At 43.1% G+C, this 18,856-nt stretch overlaps 2 protein-coding genes across 2 annotated transcripts; both read left to right on the top strand.

Moving 5' to 3' along the window:
• The first annotated feature begins 1,085 nt into the window (after positions 1–1,085).
• Positions 1,086–4,008, top strand: LOC130469461 (uncharacterized). The gene is made up of 3 exons (XM_056838793.1): positions 1,086–1,763; positions 1,872–3,713; positions 3,804–4,008. Exons 1-2 carry the CDS (start codon positions 1,086–1,088, stop codon positions 3,606–3,608), a joined length of 2,415 nt encoding a protein of 804 aa, XP_056694771.1. The 3' UTR covers positions 3,609–3,713; positions 3,804–4,008.
• Positions 4,009–11,604: 7,596 nt separating this feature from the next.
• LOC130469380 (uncharacterized) lies at positions 11,605–15,119 on the top strand. Its single transcript, XM_056838640.1, has one exon. The coding sequence runs from the start codon at positions 11,605–11,607 to the stop codon at positions 14,527–14,529; it is 2,925 nt and encodes a 974-aa protein (XP_056694618.1). The 3' UTR covers positions 14,530–15,119.
• The last annotated feature ends 3,737 nt before the right edge of the window (positions 15,120–18,856 follow it).

The raw sequence follows: 18,856 nt of genomic DNA, 5'->3' as shown, positions 1-18,856 counted from the left end.
GTTCTTGAAAATGGTGTTTAATATGTTAAATTATACAATTGTTGCCTAATTTGGAATTAATTTAAACTAGATTTTGTAGTAATTAGGGTTTCACTTACTGTTTTTGATTCACTTAAATAAAAAACAGAGTTTGATTAATTCGAATTGATGCTTGCATGTTCTTGAAAATGGTGTTTATTTAAACTATTGTTTAATTTGGAAGTATTTTAATCTAGATTCCGTATAATAATTAGGGTTTACTTACTGTTTTATTGACTTTGGCCGTTACTTTGACTTTAGGAGACCTTGCTTTAAGGGAGGCACACCCCCTTTGTCATCATCAAGACATCCTCATCACCCAAATCTTCACCAAGCTGGACTGGGAGGGGCAGGCTGCTGTGCAGATGGTGTGCAAGCAGTGGCGTAGGTGGGCCAAGTTGCGGTACCGCCTCCCATACCACTACCCTCAAGGATGCTACCGCGCGTGGCTGCGGGAGTGGGTGATCATGGACATCATTGACAATGATGGCCGTGACTTCCACGCCTGGATGGACAAGGACATGACCGTCTACTTTGACGGCTTCCCCCTCCTTTTCAAGGAGGAGGAGTAGCTGGTGGTGGAGGCCATGCAGGGGTGGTGGTGGCGCTGGTGGTGGCCCCTCTTTTGTCAAGCTTATGATGATCCAGCTTGTTTATAGCTTTTTTTATTTTTAATTTTCAAGGACAATTACATTACTACTGTCATTGCAATTAGGTTTTTGTGAATGTGACAAATGTTGGTTTTTGGTATTTGTCACTGCTATGACAGTAGTTTATATCTAACCGTAGGCTTCTCCCTCAATAGTGGATTGAGGTTTGAAATGTTAGGGTTGAAGCCTACCCTTTTGTAAATGAATTCTGATTATGATGGATGGATGAATGAATGAATGCAATTTAACCTTTTGTTATCTCTTGTGTTGTTATTCAAGATTTGGTTTGGTTTGATTTCTTAAAGTTTTGTTTTTATAATTGATATTGTTTAACTTTGATCAGATGATGTTGATGATTTGACTTTGAACCCTTGCATATATGTGCATCATGGTGGTGAATGGGTTGTGCAAGGTGATATGGTTTATAGTGGGGGGAGGGTGGATGTCTTTGATTACATCCATGAGAATGCAGATGGCAAATATGTTAAGGAATTAGTCGATAGTTTAGGTTATAATGATATAGAGAAAGTACATTTCTGGGACCCTAGGAAAGAATTCAAGAATGGGATTAGGTTTTTAGGTTTTGATAGTAGTACTTGTGACCCTTTCTTAGCTTTACTCTTTGAATACAAAAGCATTCATATATACATTGAACATAAAATCAAACCTACCTACAACTTTAACCTAAACAGGAGTGGAGGAGGGGGAGGAGGGAGAGGTAGCTTCCTTGAGTTGTTGAATACTGATGTGGTTGACTTAAATTCTGATTATGTGGAACCACCTTTTACAGTACTCCCACCCAAACAACCTGAACCTCAACCTGAACCTCAACCTGAACCTCAAATTCAACCTCAAAATGTGCCTCAACCTGAAATTGATTATGATTCAGAGGGTACAGATGAGGATGATGATGAGTTAGCCACTGCTAGGTCTAAGATATCTGATGATATGAGAAGGGAAAAGGCTTATTTTGAGGAGTTAGTAATGCTGAAAAAACTAGCAGAAAGTAAAGTAGAAGGTGGTCTGAATTTGGGGGATGACTTTGATGGATACAGTGACTTAGACAGCCCTAGTGAGTCAGAAGATGAGGATGATGTTGGTTACTTAGTTGCACCATAACACCATAAGAGGGGGAGAGGGAAACAGAAGCAAAACAACACTGAAACTGAAGAGAGGGAAGCCAATTTTTATGTTGGGCAACAGTTTGAGAATCCAAAGACATTTAGGGAAGCAATCATAGATTATTCAATTGATAAAGGAAGAAACATTCCATTTTCTAAAAATGATTCCACTAGGGTTTGTGCAGAGTGTGAGCACAAAGATAAAGGTTGTAAATGGAGAATTTGGGCTTCATGGGAGAGAGGAAGAAGGTCATTTACAGTGAAAACATTTGTCAGTGAGCACACTTGTGGTAGGACACCTATCATTAAGAAGATGACTTCACATTGGATTGCAGAACACTACCAGAATCTGTTTAAGGTTAACCCTTACATGAGAGTGCAAGATATTCAGGAAACCATTTGGTTAGAAAAGGGTATAAGGGTGAGCAAACACAAGGCTGCCAGGGCTAGGAGAAGGGGTCAAGCACTCATTGTTGGTGAATACAAAGAGCAGTATGCATTACTCCCAAGGTATGCAGCTGAGATACTAAGAAGCAATCCAGGGAACACAGTGAAGTTGAAGTTGGATGCAAATGTGTTTGACAGACTGTATTTGTGTTTTGAGGCACTTAGGAAAGGGTTCTTGGCAGGATGCAGACCTTTCATATCACTTGATGGATGTTTCTTAAAGGGACCATTTGGGGGTCAATTGTTAGTAGCAGTAGGGAGGGATGGAAACAATCAAATGTTCCCTTTGGCTTGGGCTGTTTGTGAGGTTGAGAGCACTGACACATGGAGTTGGTTTCTAGAACTTCTAGCTACTGATTTAGGCACTAGTGAAGGAGCAGGGTACACTTTCATGTCTGACCAACAAAAGGGTTTACTTGCTGCTGTGTCAAATGTGTTTCCACAAGCTGAAAGTAGGGTGTGTGCAAAGCATGTGTACTGTAACTTTAGGGGAGTGTTTGGAGGTGGTTTAGAGTACAGAAAACAATTTTGGACTATTGCAAAAAGCAACACAGTAAATCACTTCAATGAAAACATTGAAGTAATGAGGGGTATTTCACATGAAGCTGCTGAAGACCTACTGAAAAGGAACTACAAGAAATGGTGTAGGGCATTCTACACTCCATTATCTTGTTGTGACAGTATAGACAACAACATGAGTGAGGTGTTTAATGCATACATCTTGAGTGCAAGGCACAAGCCTATTATTACCATGTTGGAAGATATCAGAGAGGGTTTGATGGAAAGACTGCATAAGAAAAGAGATTTCATTGGGAAAAAGGAGATAATGTTGTGTCCTAGGATCCAAATTCAGTTAGAGAAACACAAAATTTGGGCTAGGGGTTGGAATGCATACTGGGATGGTGGGTTTTGCTATGGAGTAAGAGAAGGTGCAACACAGGTTAAGTATGTGGTGGATCTGAACCAACATACTTGCAGTTGCAATGCATGGCAGGTGAGTGGGATTCCATGCAAACATGCAATTGTTGCTATATGGAATAAAGTAGACCACCCAGAACAATATGTCAATGCATATTTCTGCAAACAGACCTACATGAAGGCATATGAATTTTTGTTAGAGCCTTTAAATGGTCCTCAAGAGTGGCCTACTTCTGATAGCATTGTTGTGGCTCCAAAGGTGAAAAAGGTCAATGGAAGACCTAAAACAAAGAGGAGATATGGTGTTGGAGAGGTAACTGCATCTGGTAAGCTGAAGAGAACAGGTTGTTCTATGAAATGCAGCTTATGTGGTGTGATAGGCCACAACAAAAGGGGTTGCAAGAATGCCCCTAAGCAACAACAACACAGAAACAATCATGCTACTGCAGAGTAGACCACACCACAGCAACAACACCCAAGAACCAGTTCAGCTATACCAATGCACAATAGGGGTGTGGGTATTTATACCTACCCAAATGGGTATCAAAGAATAGCTACTGTAAGTCATTCAATATACTCAAATTCTTTCTTACATGTTACTTTACTGTACTGAAGCCAACTTGTTCCTAATTTGTTTTAATTAATGCAGCCTATATCACAACACTTCCCCACACCACAGAGGCAAAGACCTCCTGCAGCTTTCTATTCTGATCATGGGGGTGAGCAAACCATCTACTCCTTCCCTGCACATGACTTCCCATTGTCACAGACTCAACCAAGTCAAGGACACACAATATCAAGCCAAGCATTGCAGGATCTTGCAATGGCTAGAAGATTAGAAAAAAGACCATGAGGTTAGATTTTATTGAATTTAAAGTCTTCATTACATTTCATTAGTGCAGATCATTACATTTTACCTACCCACTTAACCCACTTAACTTAAAACAAACCAGATAAAAAAAAACAGAACCACTAGGATTACAACCCACACTTCACATTTCACACTAATAGGTCTTCTCATCTTGCTCATCACATAGTCTGCCTCCCTCTTCCTTGCATAATTGTTAGCTTCACTAAGTTTTGTCCTAAAACTATCAACTTCAGCAGCAAGGCTTTGTTTATCTTGCATTAACCCTAGTATGACAATTGTTTGCCAAGTTGTTGGTTCTTGTTCATCAATCCATCTAAAAAAAATGCAACCCCTTCTGTTTGTTTCAACATCATAATCTGGACAAGCAATGAACCTCCTTCCAGGATTTTCTTTTGTCCATGCCTTTTGAATGGATACTGTGAATCCACAGTAGCACCTCTTAGGGTGTTCATTATCACCATTGTTGAACAAAGAGATAGCCCTGTTCATCATTCTGCAAATAAATTACGTTTTAATAATTATTTCCTAAATATGTTTAATTATTGTTAAAATAAGCTAAGTTAAGATTTTAAAAAAATGGCAGAAAAATACCTTTTTGTTGAGAAGAGTCAGCTATGGTGGAGCAACAGAGAAAAAACACAGAGCAGAAGATGGAGAAGAAAGAATTTTGTTTTTTAAGTGTTTTATTGTTGTTTTGTTGTGCATGGAATGTTAAATACTCTGTTTTTTGAGAGCCTCAACGGCTATATTTTTGTAAAAAGCTAACTGAAATGAATTCCCCTTTATTTAATTATTGATAAATGGTAAATGTAACTGTTTTTTTATCGTTTAGTGCCTTTTATTTAGTTTCCTTTTAATTTAATTGAATTTTAACGGCCGTTAGTGACGGAAAACAAAAAACAGCGTTTTCCATCCAAACGCAGGGACCTAAATGCTCCTTTTGAAACTTGAGGGACCTAACTGCTCCTTTTGGCAAAGTTTAGGGACCTCCAGACCTATTTACTCGAGTAGTGCGCTATCTTTTTTTTTTTTTGGCAGTAGTGCGCTATCATAACGTAGATACCGATCATGAATTGAATGCCACCATGGTGCCATATAGGGATTGCATGAGTATATATACACCTCGATCGACCAATAAATATGACATACGGAGTATCATGGTTCGAAACCATGGACCATATCAAGCAGAACGCACCGGCATTTTTTTTTGTTTGACAAAAGCACAACACCAACATTGACGTACATACATTATATACTATAATAGTTATCTTTTTGGTAGAATTTTAATGTTATTGTAATTCTATCCCTAATTCTACCCCATATACTATTATTATCTTATTTTGACTCTTAGTAATGTTACATGTATTAGTTATATATTTGATGACGTGGAAATCCTACGTGGACGCTCTAAATGCTTTTGAAAAAACTCCCACATATATATATATATATATATATATATATATATATATATATATATATATATATATATATATATTTAGACTAGATTTTAGCCCGTGCGATGCACGGATTCTATTAAATTGTTAAGTTAAAATAAAAATGTTATATATATCAATTGTTATATTTTATATATTAGATTAGATAAGTGTTTGATGTTGGATTGAATATCATGTTAGATTTTTTTTTTAATTGTTAGAGTGGTTGATTTTGGATGAAGTTGTATATACATAGTATTTGTAATTATTTATCTACGTGACACTCTACTTTTTTTTTAATTCATAAATAATTTTGAAATCTTATTTTTCACCCGTCAAAACCACTAGATTTCCTACGTGGCGCTCTAATATTGAATTATTGTTTGATTGGATTGAATTTTATTTTAGACTAGATTTTAGCCCGTGCGATGCACGGATTCTATTAAATTGTTATATTTAAATAAAAATCCTATGTATATACCACTTTTATATACTCCCTCCGTATTTATTTAAGAGATACACTTGGTCGGACACGGGTATTAAGAAAAAGAATTGAATGAAATAAAGTAATAAAACAAGTGGGGTTGAGTAGATATTTTAATAAGTAAAACAAGTGGGGACTATGTCATTTTAAGGAATTAGGGTTGGGATGGGGTGTAAATATATTATTTAATTAGATGGTGGGGTTGATAAGTTGCTAAAAATGGCAAATGTATCTCTTAAATAAATACGGTCAGAAAAAGCAAGTGTATCTCTTAAATAAATACAGAGGGAGTATTAGATTAGATTAGTTTTTGATTTTGCATTGAATTTCATTTTAGATTATTTTTTTTATTATGAAAGTGTTTGTTTTTGGACGAAATTGTATATGCGTAATATTAATAGATAATTAATAAAAAATATCTACGTGAAAGTTAATCATTTCTTTACGTGGCACTTGACTTTTTTAATTCAAAATTAATTTTGAAATCTTACTTTTCATTGGCCGAAACCATTAGATTTTTCTATGTGGCGCTCTAATATTGGATTAATGTTTGATTTTAAATTGAATTGAATTTATTTTATTTTAGATTATTGTTTCATTTTGGATGAATTTATTTAGATTTATTTTTTAATTATTAAAGTGTTTGATTTTAGATGGAGTTGTATATATTAGTAATTAATTAATTAATTAAAATATCTATGTGGCACCTAATTAATTATCTACGTGGCAATCGATTTTTTTTCAATTATTAGAGTGTTTAATTTTCGATGGAGTTGTATATATTAATAATTAATTAATTAAAATCTCTACGTGGCACCTAATTAATTATCTACATGGCACTTGATTTTTTTAATTCAAAAAAAAGTTAGAAATCTTATTTTTAATTGGCCGAAACTATTAATAATCCTAAGTGGCGCTCTAATCTTTCAGCAAATATGCCTCCTTTATATATGTATATTAGATTAGTGTCTGATTTTGGATTGAATTTTATTTTAGATTAGTGTTTGATTTTGAATCAAATTTTATTTTAGAATTATTTTTTAATTATTAGAGTGTTTGATTTTGAATGGAGTTGTATACATTATTATTTATTAATTAAAATATCTATGTGGCACCTAATTAATTATCTACGTGGCACTCGATTTTTTTAATTCAAAAATAAATTTGAAATCTTATTTTTCATTGGTTGAAACCATTAGTAATCCTACGTGGCGCTCTAATAGTTCCGCAAATATACCTCCTTTATATATGTATATTAGATTAAAGAGGAATCAGGTCTAATAAGTAAAATAAGTTCCAAAAAGACTAATAAATTTCAATATTATTAATAATGATAATAAAATTATTATTATTATTATTATTATTATTATTATTATTGTTGTTGTTGTTACGTTGTTATTGTTGTTCTTATTCTTATTATTATTTTGATTGTTACTCTAGGTTGCACCAAAACGGATACAAATACGGGTATAGACACGATACGAGTACGAGAAAACGTCATATTAAAATTGACGGACACGAGAAATAATAATAAATAATATAATATATATATATGATTTTATATATATATATATATATATATATATATATATAAAATCACAATCATTAATTAAAAAAAATTATTATTTGACCATTAATACAAAGTATTTTATCTTATTTCTCTGTTACAAGCACAATATAAAATAACACAATTGATTAATTACACATGTGAAGCTGTAAATATCAAATCGACCTTTTATATACTTCCTTCGTCTTTTAATACTCGCAACGTTTGTTAGTTTCACGCATGTCAATGCACAAATTTGATAATTATATCTTAAATTCTCTTTATGCAAAAATTATAAAAAGTTAATATTTTGAAAATACACATTGAGACGAATCTAACAAGATCCCACATGACTATGTTTTTATCTTATATAAAAAACACTACGAATAGTCAAAGTAGATTATATGAATAGTGGTAAAAGTCCAAACGTTGCGAGTATTAAAAGACGGAGGAAGTATAAAATACAAATATATGCTTGTTAATTAAGAAAACGGAAGCAACATTAAGATGGAATATAGAGCTGAAGATTGAAGTATTGAAGGCTGCACCACAACAACAGTTACTTGCATAATGGCTAACTCCTGCATATTTTTTTTTACAGAATTTAAATACTCGTAATGAAAGCGTATTCACATAGCTTGATCGAAAGAGAGGGGTATGAAACAACCTGGAATAAGGGGTTGTGATAAATCCACAAGAACAAAAGCACAAATTTCTAGCTCCGGCGGAATTTTATGATGCATCCTAATATATTGTTGATGTCGATTAGGCAAAATAAAGAATGATAGTAACTGTTTGGGCTCCCAATTGACTCTCAATTGGGCCACTAAGTCCAAAGCCCAATGGCTCTAAACAACAGCATCAAACCTACCAATGGCTATTCAGCCATCCATTAAGGCCCAAGGCCCAATAGCAATAAATGACCTATGGGCATTTATTATGCAAACACTATAAATAGGCCGCCAAGGCTCACACCTCAAGGTACGTCCAATTTTCCGCCTTAAGACTACTCTTCTAGAGAACTTCTCTCTAGAATCCGAGCATCATTCTTACTTAGGCATCGGAGGGGCTTTCCTCGGAAACACCCCCGAGGCTAGTGGCTTTGCTCTTGTGCAGGTGAATTCGGACTCTACTCATTCAAACAAGCAAGATCTTCAACACATACAAAAGGGCCTTCATTCGAAGCCCATTGTTTCCATCTTTACAACACCGGAACAATTTGGCGCCGTCTGTGGGGAAGAACACTTCAAAGCCTTTGAAAGACATCAATCACCTCTTTCCGCGAAAATGGTGAATGATGTTGTTAACAACAATGACGACGATATGATGGTGCGGTCAGATTCAGAATCTGACCAAGAGGAGCACCCTCAATCGATGGCGAGGTCACAGCCAAGCAGAGCTACGACCGCCACAAATGTAGGACCTCCGATTCCAACTAGAGAAGAGCTCACTGCGGCCATGACCATCATGCAAAACTTCCTCTTCAATGAGAAGCAGCAAGGACTGGAAAATGACCGCAGAGAAGAGAGGAGGACCAGGCGAAGGCTGAACGAGCCACCCAGTGCGGAAGTGTCCAGACCCGAACGAGAACTCCTTCCCTTGACAGGTACACACTTGACGTCGAGGTGGATGGAAAGCACGTGGGACACCCAAAAAAGGGCACAACAGCAACCAGATTGGTTTGCGAGACCATCGCCTACTCCAACAGCTCTCCAAAGCGAATCGACTACTCGTAACACTCGGGTCCGAAGCTCGGTGCTCAGCAGGTTGATGCCCTCGGTCCACTCAAGGTTAAGACCCTCGATCCATACGAGACTCGGGGTGGGCGAGCCAAGCAGATCTGGCGAACGACCCGAGGTCAGTAGCCGAGAGAGAAGAAGAGACAGGAGGCATGATCGAACCCCTAGCCCCCATCGTACGCCCGAACGTTCTAATCACAGAACCTCGGCAAACGAAGGCATCAGGGCTAGACTCGGGAAAAGAATCATGACTCCCACGTCATCCCCTTTCTCGGACGAGCTGATCATGGAAGAAATACCGAAGGTAAGATTGCCAGCGCACCTGACCTACAGCGGAATCACAGATCCGAGGGATCATGTCATCTCCTACGAGCAGCAAATGTTCTTGAGTCCCTACTCCGAAGCATGTTGGTGTAAATATTTCCCAACCACGCTAACCGGAGTGGCGGGAGAGTGGTTTAGATCGCTGCCGAAGGGATCGATCAAGAGCTGGAAAAAGCTGAAAAAGAGATTCTGCACACAGTTCGTGAGCAACAATCGCCCCGAGCGAACCACAGCAGAACTGACCTCAATCCAACAAGAAAGAGACGAAAGTCTGAGAGAATTCATGGCCAGATTCATGAAGGAATCAACAAACATACCAAACTTGCAGCCAGACGTGGCCATCTTCGCCTTGAAGCACGCGCTCCAGGAAGGGAAGTTCCGTGACGAACTCTCAATGAAGAACCCCTCCAGAATAGCTGACGTGCTCCAAATGGCTGATGCGTTCATCAGAACCGAAGAGTTCAACAAGGCCGCTGCAAGACTGAAAGGATCGTCGGATCCGAGAGACACAAAGAATACCCAGAGCAAGCCCGAGGGCAGCTCAAGGAAGGGGAGAGAGAAAGTAGGAGCTAGAGAGATGAGCCCAAAGAAAGACGGGAGAAGGGGTGAACTTCAACCCAAGTACACCAACTACACTCCACTAGCTCTGCCCCGAAAAGAGATATTCAGCCTCAACAGAAATGACGAAAAGTGGAAACTACCTGGGAAGCTCAAGTCCAACCCAGCTCGGAGAAACAAGAACAAATGGTGCGAGTTTCATGATGACTTCGGTCACCACACCGAAGAATGCAACTCGCTGAAAGACAACATTGAGGACCTCGTTCGCCGAGGCTACCTGAAACAGTACTTGTTAGACCGAAGGGAGGAAAAAGAAAAGGCCGCAAGCGGCAAACAACACGAGCAACCCCAGAAAAGGGTCTACGAAGCAACAGGGCACAAGAAGAACGACATCCTAGTGGTGTTCGGGGGACAGAAGTCTGGCCAGGCCAGCAAAAAACACCTAAGAGCCCTCTCCCATCGGGTCAACTTCAGCGCGGTGGGAGATAACCAGCCACACCCCCCGAACATGACCTTCACTGCTGATGATTGCTTCGGAGTCCAGTACAAACATGACGATCCTCTGGTCATTTCCATGGACCTCAATAACCACAACGTACATCGAGTGTTAGTCGACGGAGGAAGTGCCGTCAATATCATCTTCAGAAACTGCTTCGAGCAGCTGATCCTCGAAGAGCCAGAGGAAGCACTGACGAAAGTCAGTTATCCTCTGATCGGATTCAACGGATCCGCAGCTATCCCTCGAGGAAAGATCACCCTGCCAGTCACAGTGGGTGAAGGCCAGGCAGCAAAAACCCTTCGGGACGAATTTTTGGTGATGGACTGCGACTCCGTATACAACGTAATCATGGGGAGAACCATGATTCACAAGATGCAAGCAGTCCCCTCCACATACCACCAGCTGATGATATACGTCTCGGATGCAGGATTCGCCGAACGAATCAGAGGTGATCAAGAAGTGGCGAGAAGAACCTGCCACACTGCTGTCCGAAAGCCCAAACTAGGGGACGGTCCCGAAGAAGAAAAGGGAGCTACGGGAGAGGAAAGCGAGGCAAAAAGGAGAAGAGCAAGCACGAGCAGCTTGTCTCCCGCAGAAGTTGATGCCCGCCCCGAAACCCTATCTCCCGAACCAGATCAAGAAATGGAGGATATCTTCCTCGAAGAGGATTCAGACAGGAGCGTCCGAATAGGCAAAGGCCTAAGCTCGGGGCTCCGAATCGATTTGATCCGATTACTCAGGGATCATAAAGACATCTTTGCATGGTCAGCAGCAGATATGCCAGGGATAAATCCGAATCTGATTTGTCACAAGCTGGACGTCAACGCTGAAGCTCGGCCAGTCAAGCAAAAAAAGAGGAACTACTCCTCGGAGAAAAACAAAGCCATCGCCGAGGAGGTGAAAAAGTTGCAGGAGGCCGGATTCATTGAACCATGCATGTATCCGAAATGGCTGGCCAACGTGGTGATGGTCAAAAAAGCGAAAGGCTCCTGGCGAATGTGCGTGGATTTCACAGACCTGAACCGAGCCTGCCCCAAAGACTGCTATCCCCTGCCAAGGATAGATCAATTGGTTGACTCCACCAGCGGCCATGCACTGCTCAGCTTCATGGATGCCTTTTCAGGCTACCACCAAGTATTCATGCACCCCGATGACAGAGCAAAGACAACGTTCATCACAAGCGCAGGAGTGTTCAACTACAAAATGATGCCTTTCGGCTTGAAAAATGCCGGAGCCACCTACCAGAGGCTAGTTGATCACGTCTTCGCCGACCAGAAAGGGAGGAATGTGGAGGTCTATGTGGATGACTCCATCGTAAAAAGCATCAAGGAGGAAGACCACGTCAAAGACTTGGCAGAGACCTTCGGAAATCTGAGGAAATACAGCATGAAGCTGAACCCAAAAAAATGCGTCTTCGGGGTGAAGTCAGGGAAATTCCTCGGATTCATGGTGAGCGAAAGAGGAATTGATGCGAACCCGGACAAAGTCCAAGCGGCATTGGATTTACCCGAGCCGAAGACCAAGAGAGATGTGCAGAGGCTAACCGGCAGGTTAGCCGCACTAACAAGGTTCATATCAAAAGCCTCGGACAAGGGAGCCCCCTTCTTCAAAGCACTGAAACCAAAGAACCTCCCCGGAGGAGAAGCAGAACCAGTCAAGAAAAAGGGGGTCCCGAGGAAAGTGGATCCCGAACTGATATGGGAACAGGAGCAAAAAGAAGCTTTTCAGCAACTCAGAGCCCACCTAGCTCAACTGCCGACACTGGCCAGACCAAAGGAGGGGGAAACCCTGTACCTATATGTCGCAGTTAGCCCTGGAACCGTCAGCGCAGTGCTTCTTCGGGAAGAAGAAAAGAAGCAACAGCCAATCTACTTCACCAGCCGAACACTCACAGGGGCCGAAACCCGGTACCCACTCATCGAGAAAGTCGCATATGCAGTAGTGGTAGCTGCACGAAAACTGAGGCCATACTTCGACTCCCACCAGATCACAGTGCTAACTGACCAACCGCTCGAAAAAGTACTCGACAAAATAGAGAGGTCAGGAAGATTGGCTGCCTGGGCCTTCGAACTATCAGAGTTCGGCATCAAATATCAGCCGAGGACAGCAATCAAAGCACAAGCATTGGCAGACTTCTTGGCCGAGTGCTCATACCAGGAAATGCTGGATGATACGAAAAGCACTTGGGAGGTCTTCACTGACGGATCTTCCACAATAAACGGCTCAGGAGCAGGAGTTGTACTAATCCCCCCGACGGGGAAAAGCATAGAGTATGCATTGAAGTTCGGCTTCAAAGCAACTAACAACGAGGCCGAATATGAGGCCGCAATCGCAGGGATAGAGATTTGTTTATCCCTGGAGGCCGAGCATGTTTGCCTCAAAACTGATTCCCAGCTTGTAGCCAACCAGATCCGAGGGGAGTATGAGGCCAAATGGCCCAGCATGACAGCTTACTTAGCAAAAATTAAATCCTTAACGTCAAAGTTAAGATCCTTTGAAGTCATTCTCATCCCCCGAGGACAAAACACGCAAGCAGACGCACTGTCAAAACTCGCAAGCTCAACACTCATCGACCTAAATAGGTCGGTCCACGTGGAGGTTCACCAAGAGAGAAGCATTGACTTGCCACCCACCACAGTATGCAGCTTACGTACCGAACCCAGCTGGATGGACGCAGTAGTTGCATACAAAGAAAGGGGAGAACTTCCCGAGGATAAGCTGCAGGCAAGAAAACTGAAAAGATTCAACAAGTGGTTCATCATCAGCGCCGAAGGAGAGCTCATGAGGAAATCATTCTCTGCTCCGCTGCTAAAATGTGTGGGTCCAACAGACGCTGACTACATCCTAAGGGAAATCCACCTCGGGATATGCGGAAACCACATCGGAGGCAGGACATTGGCACATAAAGCCCTTCGGGCCGGGTACTGGTGGCCCACTATGGTTTCCGAGGCAAAGCAGATGGCAAGGAAATGCGAGAAATGCCAAAAGTTCGCACCAGCCATCCATCAACCAGCTCAAACCCTACAATCAACACTGTATCCCTTACCATTCGCACAGTGGGGGTTAGACATCATTGGTCCCTTCCCCTCAGCGACGAACCAGAAGAAGTGGTTGATTGTAGGAGTCGACTATTTTAGCAAATGGATCGAAGCCGAAGCTGTCTCCTCCATCACCGAACCTCAGGTCCGCAAGTTCATATGGCAGAACATCATCACAAGGTTCGGCATACCAAGACTGATGGTCTTCGACCACGGGAAACAGTTCGACAACACCCCGTTGCAAAAGTGGTGCAAACAGTTCGGCATACACCTAGCGTACTCAGCAGTCTGTCACCCACAAAGCAACGGGCAAGCCGAAGCTGCTAACAAACTCATCCTCAATGCACTCAAGAAAAGAGTCGAGGACGACAAAAACAAATGGTTAGAAGAGCTACCCGGAACGCTATGGTCCCTTCGGACCACTGAGAAAGAAGCTACCGGGCAAACACCGTTCCACCTTGTATACGGATCCGAAGCTGTAATCCCTGTGGAGATCGGAACAGAAAGCCTGAGGATCCAGGCATACAACAGGTATGATGGGCTCCAAGGAGAAAGCAACAACCAACTTCTATCCGAAGCTCTCGATCTACTGGACGAAGCTCGGAACGATGCAAGGACACTCAACGCAGCCTATTTGCAGAGGGTCAACAAGCATTACAACCGAAGAGTCAACGCCAGACCCCTAAAAGTCGGTGATCTAGTACTCAGAAACGCCGCCTCGGTTCAGAAAGGACGGATCCATGGCAAACTCTCAGCCACTTGGGAAGGACCATACATCATCCATTCCGAAAAAAGGCCAGGCACGTTTATGCTGAAACAGTTAGATGGAACAATTTTGAAGAACCATTGGAATACCGATGTTCTCAAGAAATATTTTGTATGATCTCTGTCTGTAAACCAAGTAAGTTGTTTAATGAGAAGAGGAAAGCCATGGGCACCATGAGTTTCATTAAACTTATCTCTATATTTATTGTCCCTTTATATATACATGCAGCCTCGGATCTGATCAATCCGAGACTAAAAACAGGATTGACTTTGCCCATTCCTTGATAAAATGCAAGAAATGACCAAATCATACACTTCAGGGAATCGTCCAGAATCCTCGGATTCGCGGTACCCTAATAAAATTTGTTCGCAACAAACAGTCGCTCGAATCAAGTTATAAAACTCCGGCTCAGATCCACGGATCGCCGAAGGCATAACTAAGAGGCAGACTAGCGATCTCTTGCCCAGGTTTCCGAACCACAAGAGATCGGAAGAACAATCCAAACCTCTGAGCAGATCGACGGATTTGAAGAGTCTGGAAACTAAAGAGTCTCTTAGCAGATCTACGGATTTGAAGAACTCGCAAAACTAAAGAGTCTCTTAGCAGATCTACGGATTTGAAGAACTCGCAAAACTAAAGAGTCTCTTAGCAGATCTACGGATTTGAAGAACTCGCAAAACTAAAGAGTCTCTTAGCAGATCTACGGATTTGAAGAACTCACAAAATCAAAGAGTCTCTTAGCAGATCTACGGATTTGAAGAACTCACAAAGTTAAAAAGTCTCTGAACAGATCTACGGATTTAAAGAGCTCGCAAGATCAAAAGGTTTTTAGCAAGTCTACAGAAAGAGGAGCTCGAGAAATCTACGGATTTAAAGACCTGAAAATTGCGAAAGTACAAGTTGAAAAGAAGCAGCCAAGTAACAAACATTCATTTTTTATTCAATATTTGGGGGGAGTACAAATACATTGAAAGCCTCAAAAATTGAAAACAAAATGAAACAGTTAAAATCGGCAGCCATCAACAGACAATACCGGCCTACCGAAGTACTAAAGAAAACAAAAAGAAATGAGTACAACGCAGCGCCGAGGCAAAAGGGGGAAAAGCAAGCACATGTTCGGAAGTCCTCAACTGGAACCGACCGACTCTGAAGAAGACGACTGCCCGAATCCCTAACTCTTGGGAGTCTCAGGAGCATCCCCCAGGGGAGCATCCTTCGAAGAACCCCCAGCAGTAGTATCACCTTCGGAAGTCGCCTTCTGGGCCCGAGCCTCTGCAAGAGCAGCTTGGCGTTCAGCTTCAGCTTCGTCTCGATCGGCCTGGCACTCCACCAAGTGATCCTGGGCCCTCATCCAGAGCGGAACCTTCTCATTCCAAGGGAAATGAGGCATATGCTTCGCGAACATCCGCCGAGCGCCCAGGATGCCATTCCAGTATTGCTCCCTACACTGATCAGCAGTGTAGAGGTCAACTCTCTCTTGCTCTAATTTCCGAATGGCAGCATCCTTCTCTCGGATCTTCAGCTGGAGAACGGGCACCTTGTCAGCTTGGTTCTGAACAATCTCCCGATGCTTGACAAACTGCTGAAGCCTCGCCTCCGCTTCCTGGCTCTGCTTAATGACCGCCTCAAATTTAGAAGTCATCTCCTTGAGAAGACTGTCCTTTTCTTCAAGTTCGCTCGCAAACTTGGCGGCCATTTCTTTCCTCTCCTTGTCGAAGGAAGCTATCTTTTCAGCATCCTCCTCGACTTGGAAAGTAAGCTTCCCAACTTCGGCCCCGATCTGCTCAGCCGATTCCCTAGCCTCACGACTGTACTGAAGGTACAGTTGCTTGAGGCCCACCATCTCGGCCATGAGCTGCCCAGCCTTCTGGTCCAAGACAGGGATATCACGAGCATAAGCCTCCTGATACCTCCTCAGTTGCCTCTCCTCAACCGAGCTACACTCGGAAGCGAACGAGGACCAGAAAACAGCCTGGGAAAGAAGAAAAGACGAGAAAAGATGAGGAAAGAAGAAAACAACAAACCAAAAACGGAACTCAAAACAAAATTTCCAACACTTACCTCATTCAGATAATATTGGGCCATCATAGCTGGGTTCCTCTCCTCAGCTCCAGGAACCCTCCACTGCGGGTTGGCCCGAAGAAGATTCTCCCGTGCAGCTTCAGGACCCACCAAAGATCCCACGTGAGCCATGGGGTTCTCCCCCAAAACCGGAGCTCTAGCATAGCGAGCCATCGCCTCCCTTACCTCCTCGGGGATCCGTTTCAGCGGAACATCCGAGCAAGGGTCAGCGTGGATCAGTCTATCCAGGGCCGAGGTCGAAGTAGAGCCCAAGGTCGAGTGGCGCCTCTTCCTCGTCAGACCCTGCTCGGGTTGCTCCTCCTCAGCAGAAGGGACCTCCTTCTCAGCTTCGGGAACCTCTATGTGAGCTTCGGTGAGATCCACCATCTCCTTATCCGGACTTTTCTCCCTTTCGAGAGAAACGCCAGAAGATTCTTCCTTCTGCTCGGCCACGATAGGGACATCCGAGCCAGGAACAAGGTCGGCTTCAATTGCCTCCATCACCTTGGTTATATCCTGGATCTCGATCCCTAAAGCAGCAGACGGCTTCAGCGGAGAGGGGATGGTATCTTCCTCAGCCAACGGTTGGTCCACGGGCGGCGGTTCCGCAACCACCACACTCTTCAACTTCTGCCCTGGCAAGGGCATGAAGTGAAGGAGATTTTTGGGAGGAGGCATGACTTCCGAAACCGCTTCCTACAGGGCAAACGCTCAAAGGTCAGTTTCAGAGAAGAGAGAACGGACCACAAAAAGCTCCAAGTCAGAACAAATACCTTCTCCGAAGACTGAGAAGCTTTCGCTTTCTTCGGATGCGCAGAAGGCCTCAAAAGAGTGCTGCCCTTCCTTTTGCGCTGATCCTAAACAGAGGAGACCAAGGGTCAATAAATGTAAAAGAAGACAAAGGAAGGAATAAAGAAAAATCGCGAAGTACCCGGTTCCTAGATAAAGAGATATCTATCCGAGCCGGAGATGAAACCGAAGGAACGGCACGCGGCACAGCGTCAGTCCCAGGACCCTAAAAAGATGGTCCAGGACCAAGACGTTAGCCGACGGCCAACCAGAAAGAAAGACAAACAAAAGACTTCGAGATATAGAAACACTCACCGGATCCGAGGTTGTCCTCAAATCAGGGAGCACGACTTTCACTGGAACAGCTTCGGGAGAATAGGCAGAATCCCACGGATCAGCTCGAACTTCAGATATCCGAGCGACACCCGACGGAGACAGCACGTAATCATTCAAGCGAGGATTACGAGGATTCTCCTTCCCGAACTTGTAATCAGGGGCCGAGTCGTGAATGGTCTTCAGATCCAAAGAAATGCCCAAGACCACAGGATCAACGCAGCTAAAGCCGTACTCTGCAGAAACAAAGCACAAAGCAAAGTCAATAAAACGAGACAAAAAGGAGGAGGACAAACTTACTAAAGCACGGTCCCAGCCGAAAGACACCTACCCCTGTCAAAAATCCTGCTGAGACCGGCAACAGCAAGAATGTCCTCCCGCAAGATATAGTTGAGGTTCGGGAGCCAGTTGGACGGCAGTTTGTAGTTGTCCTCCCGAGCCAAAAACCACTGGAGGAGATCCACGTAGTGGTGATGGTTCCGATCCGGAGCAGCCACGCTTCGCATATCAGGATCAGGAGTCACAAACCACTTCGGCGGGCGGTAAAAATGTGGATGCTTCGGATCTGTGGGCACACGAACGAACAACCACTCCGTCTTCCAATTATGATCAGAGCTGAGGTAAGGGTAGGCCGTAATGTAGTTCGGCTCCCCCTTCCTTCGGGATCTTTTGTTGATGATGGTCCACCAACCATACCCATCCCCCTTGGAAGCGTGGTTGAAAGACAGATCGTGCAGATCCCGAAACACGGCAACAGAGCATGGAAAGTTAATAAAATCGCACACCCATCTAAATCCGATGATGTGCCTCATAGATTTGGGGGTAAGCTGGGCAAAACTGATGTTGTACGACACCAGGAGCTCGGAAACGAAGGGATCCAAAGGAAAGCGGAGACCGTTCTCCAAATGATGAGTATACACAGAGATGAACCCCCTCGGCGGATGAGTCACCCGAGGACGCTCCTGGTCGGGAAGCTCGCACCAGTACCCCAAGGCGTGCTGGATTCCGTATAACTCTTCGGCTCTCCGATGGTAGTTCCCCAGCTTCGCCTCCACCAACCAATCACCACTGACCGATTTTTCCAAGGGACCATCGATCTTAGTGGTCTCATGCAGAATCGGGGCATACTTGCCCTGCGGATCAGCTTCAGTCCAATGAACTGGAAACTCAGGGTAAGAGCGGCGCACACCCGAAGAACCAGCTTTCTTACCAGAAGTTGCGCGTTCAGACACGCTAGACCCGCCAACAACATCATCTTTTG

The sequence above is a fragment of the Spinacia oleracea genome, chromosome 3 (genome assembly GCF_020520425.1).
Source record: "Spinacia oleracea cultivar Varoflay chromosome 3, BTI_SOV_V1, whole genome shotgun sequence".
NCBI classification, from domain to species: Eukaryota; Viridiplantae; Streptophyta; class Magnoliopsida; order Caryophyllales; family Amaranthaceae; genus Spinacia; species Spinacia oleracea.
The sequence above is the reverse complement of the archived record's forward strand: the minus strand, read 5'-3'. Positions and strand labels throughout refer to the sequence as shown.

Excerpts from the sequence above, each read along its gene's own strand:
- LOC130469461 (XM_056838793.1), top strand. The coding sequence starts at position 1,086 with ATGGTTTATAGTGGGGGGAGGGTGGATGTCTTTGATTACATCCATGAG. Across the intron at positions 1,764-1,871 it reads AGTCAGAAGATGAGGATGAT|TTTGAGAATCCAAAGACATT; the intron begins GTTGGTTACTTA and ends GTTGGGCAACAG.
- LOC130469380 (XM_056838640.1), top strand. The coding sequence starts at position 11,605 with ATGTGCGTGGATTTCACAGACCTGAACCGAGCCTGCCCCAAAGACTGC.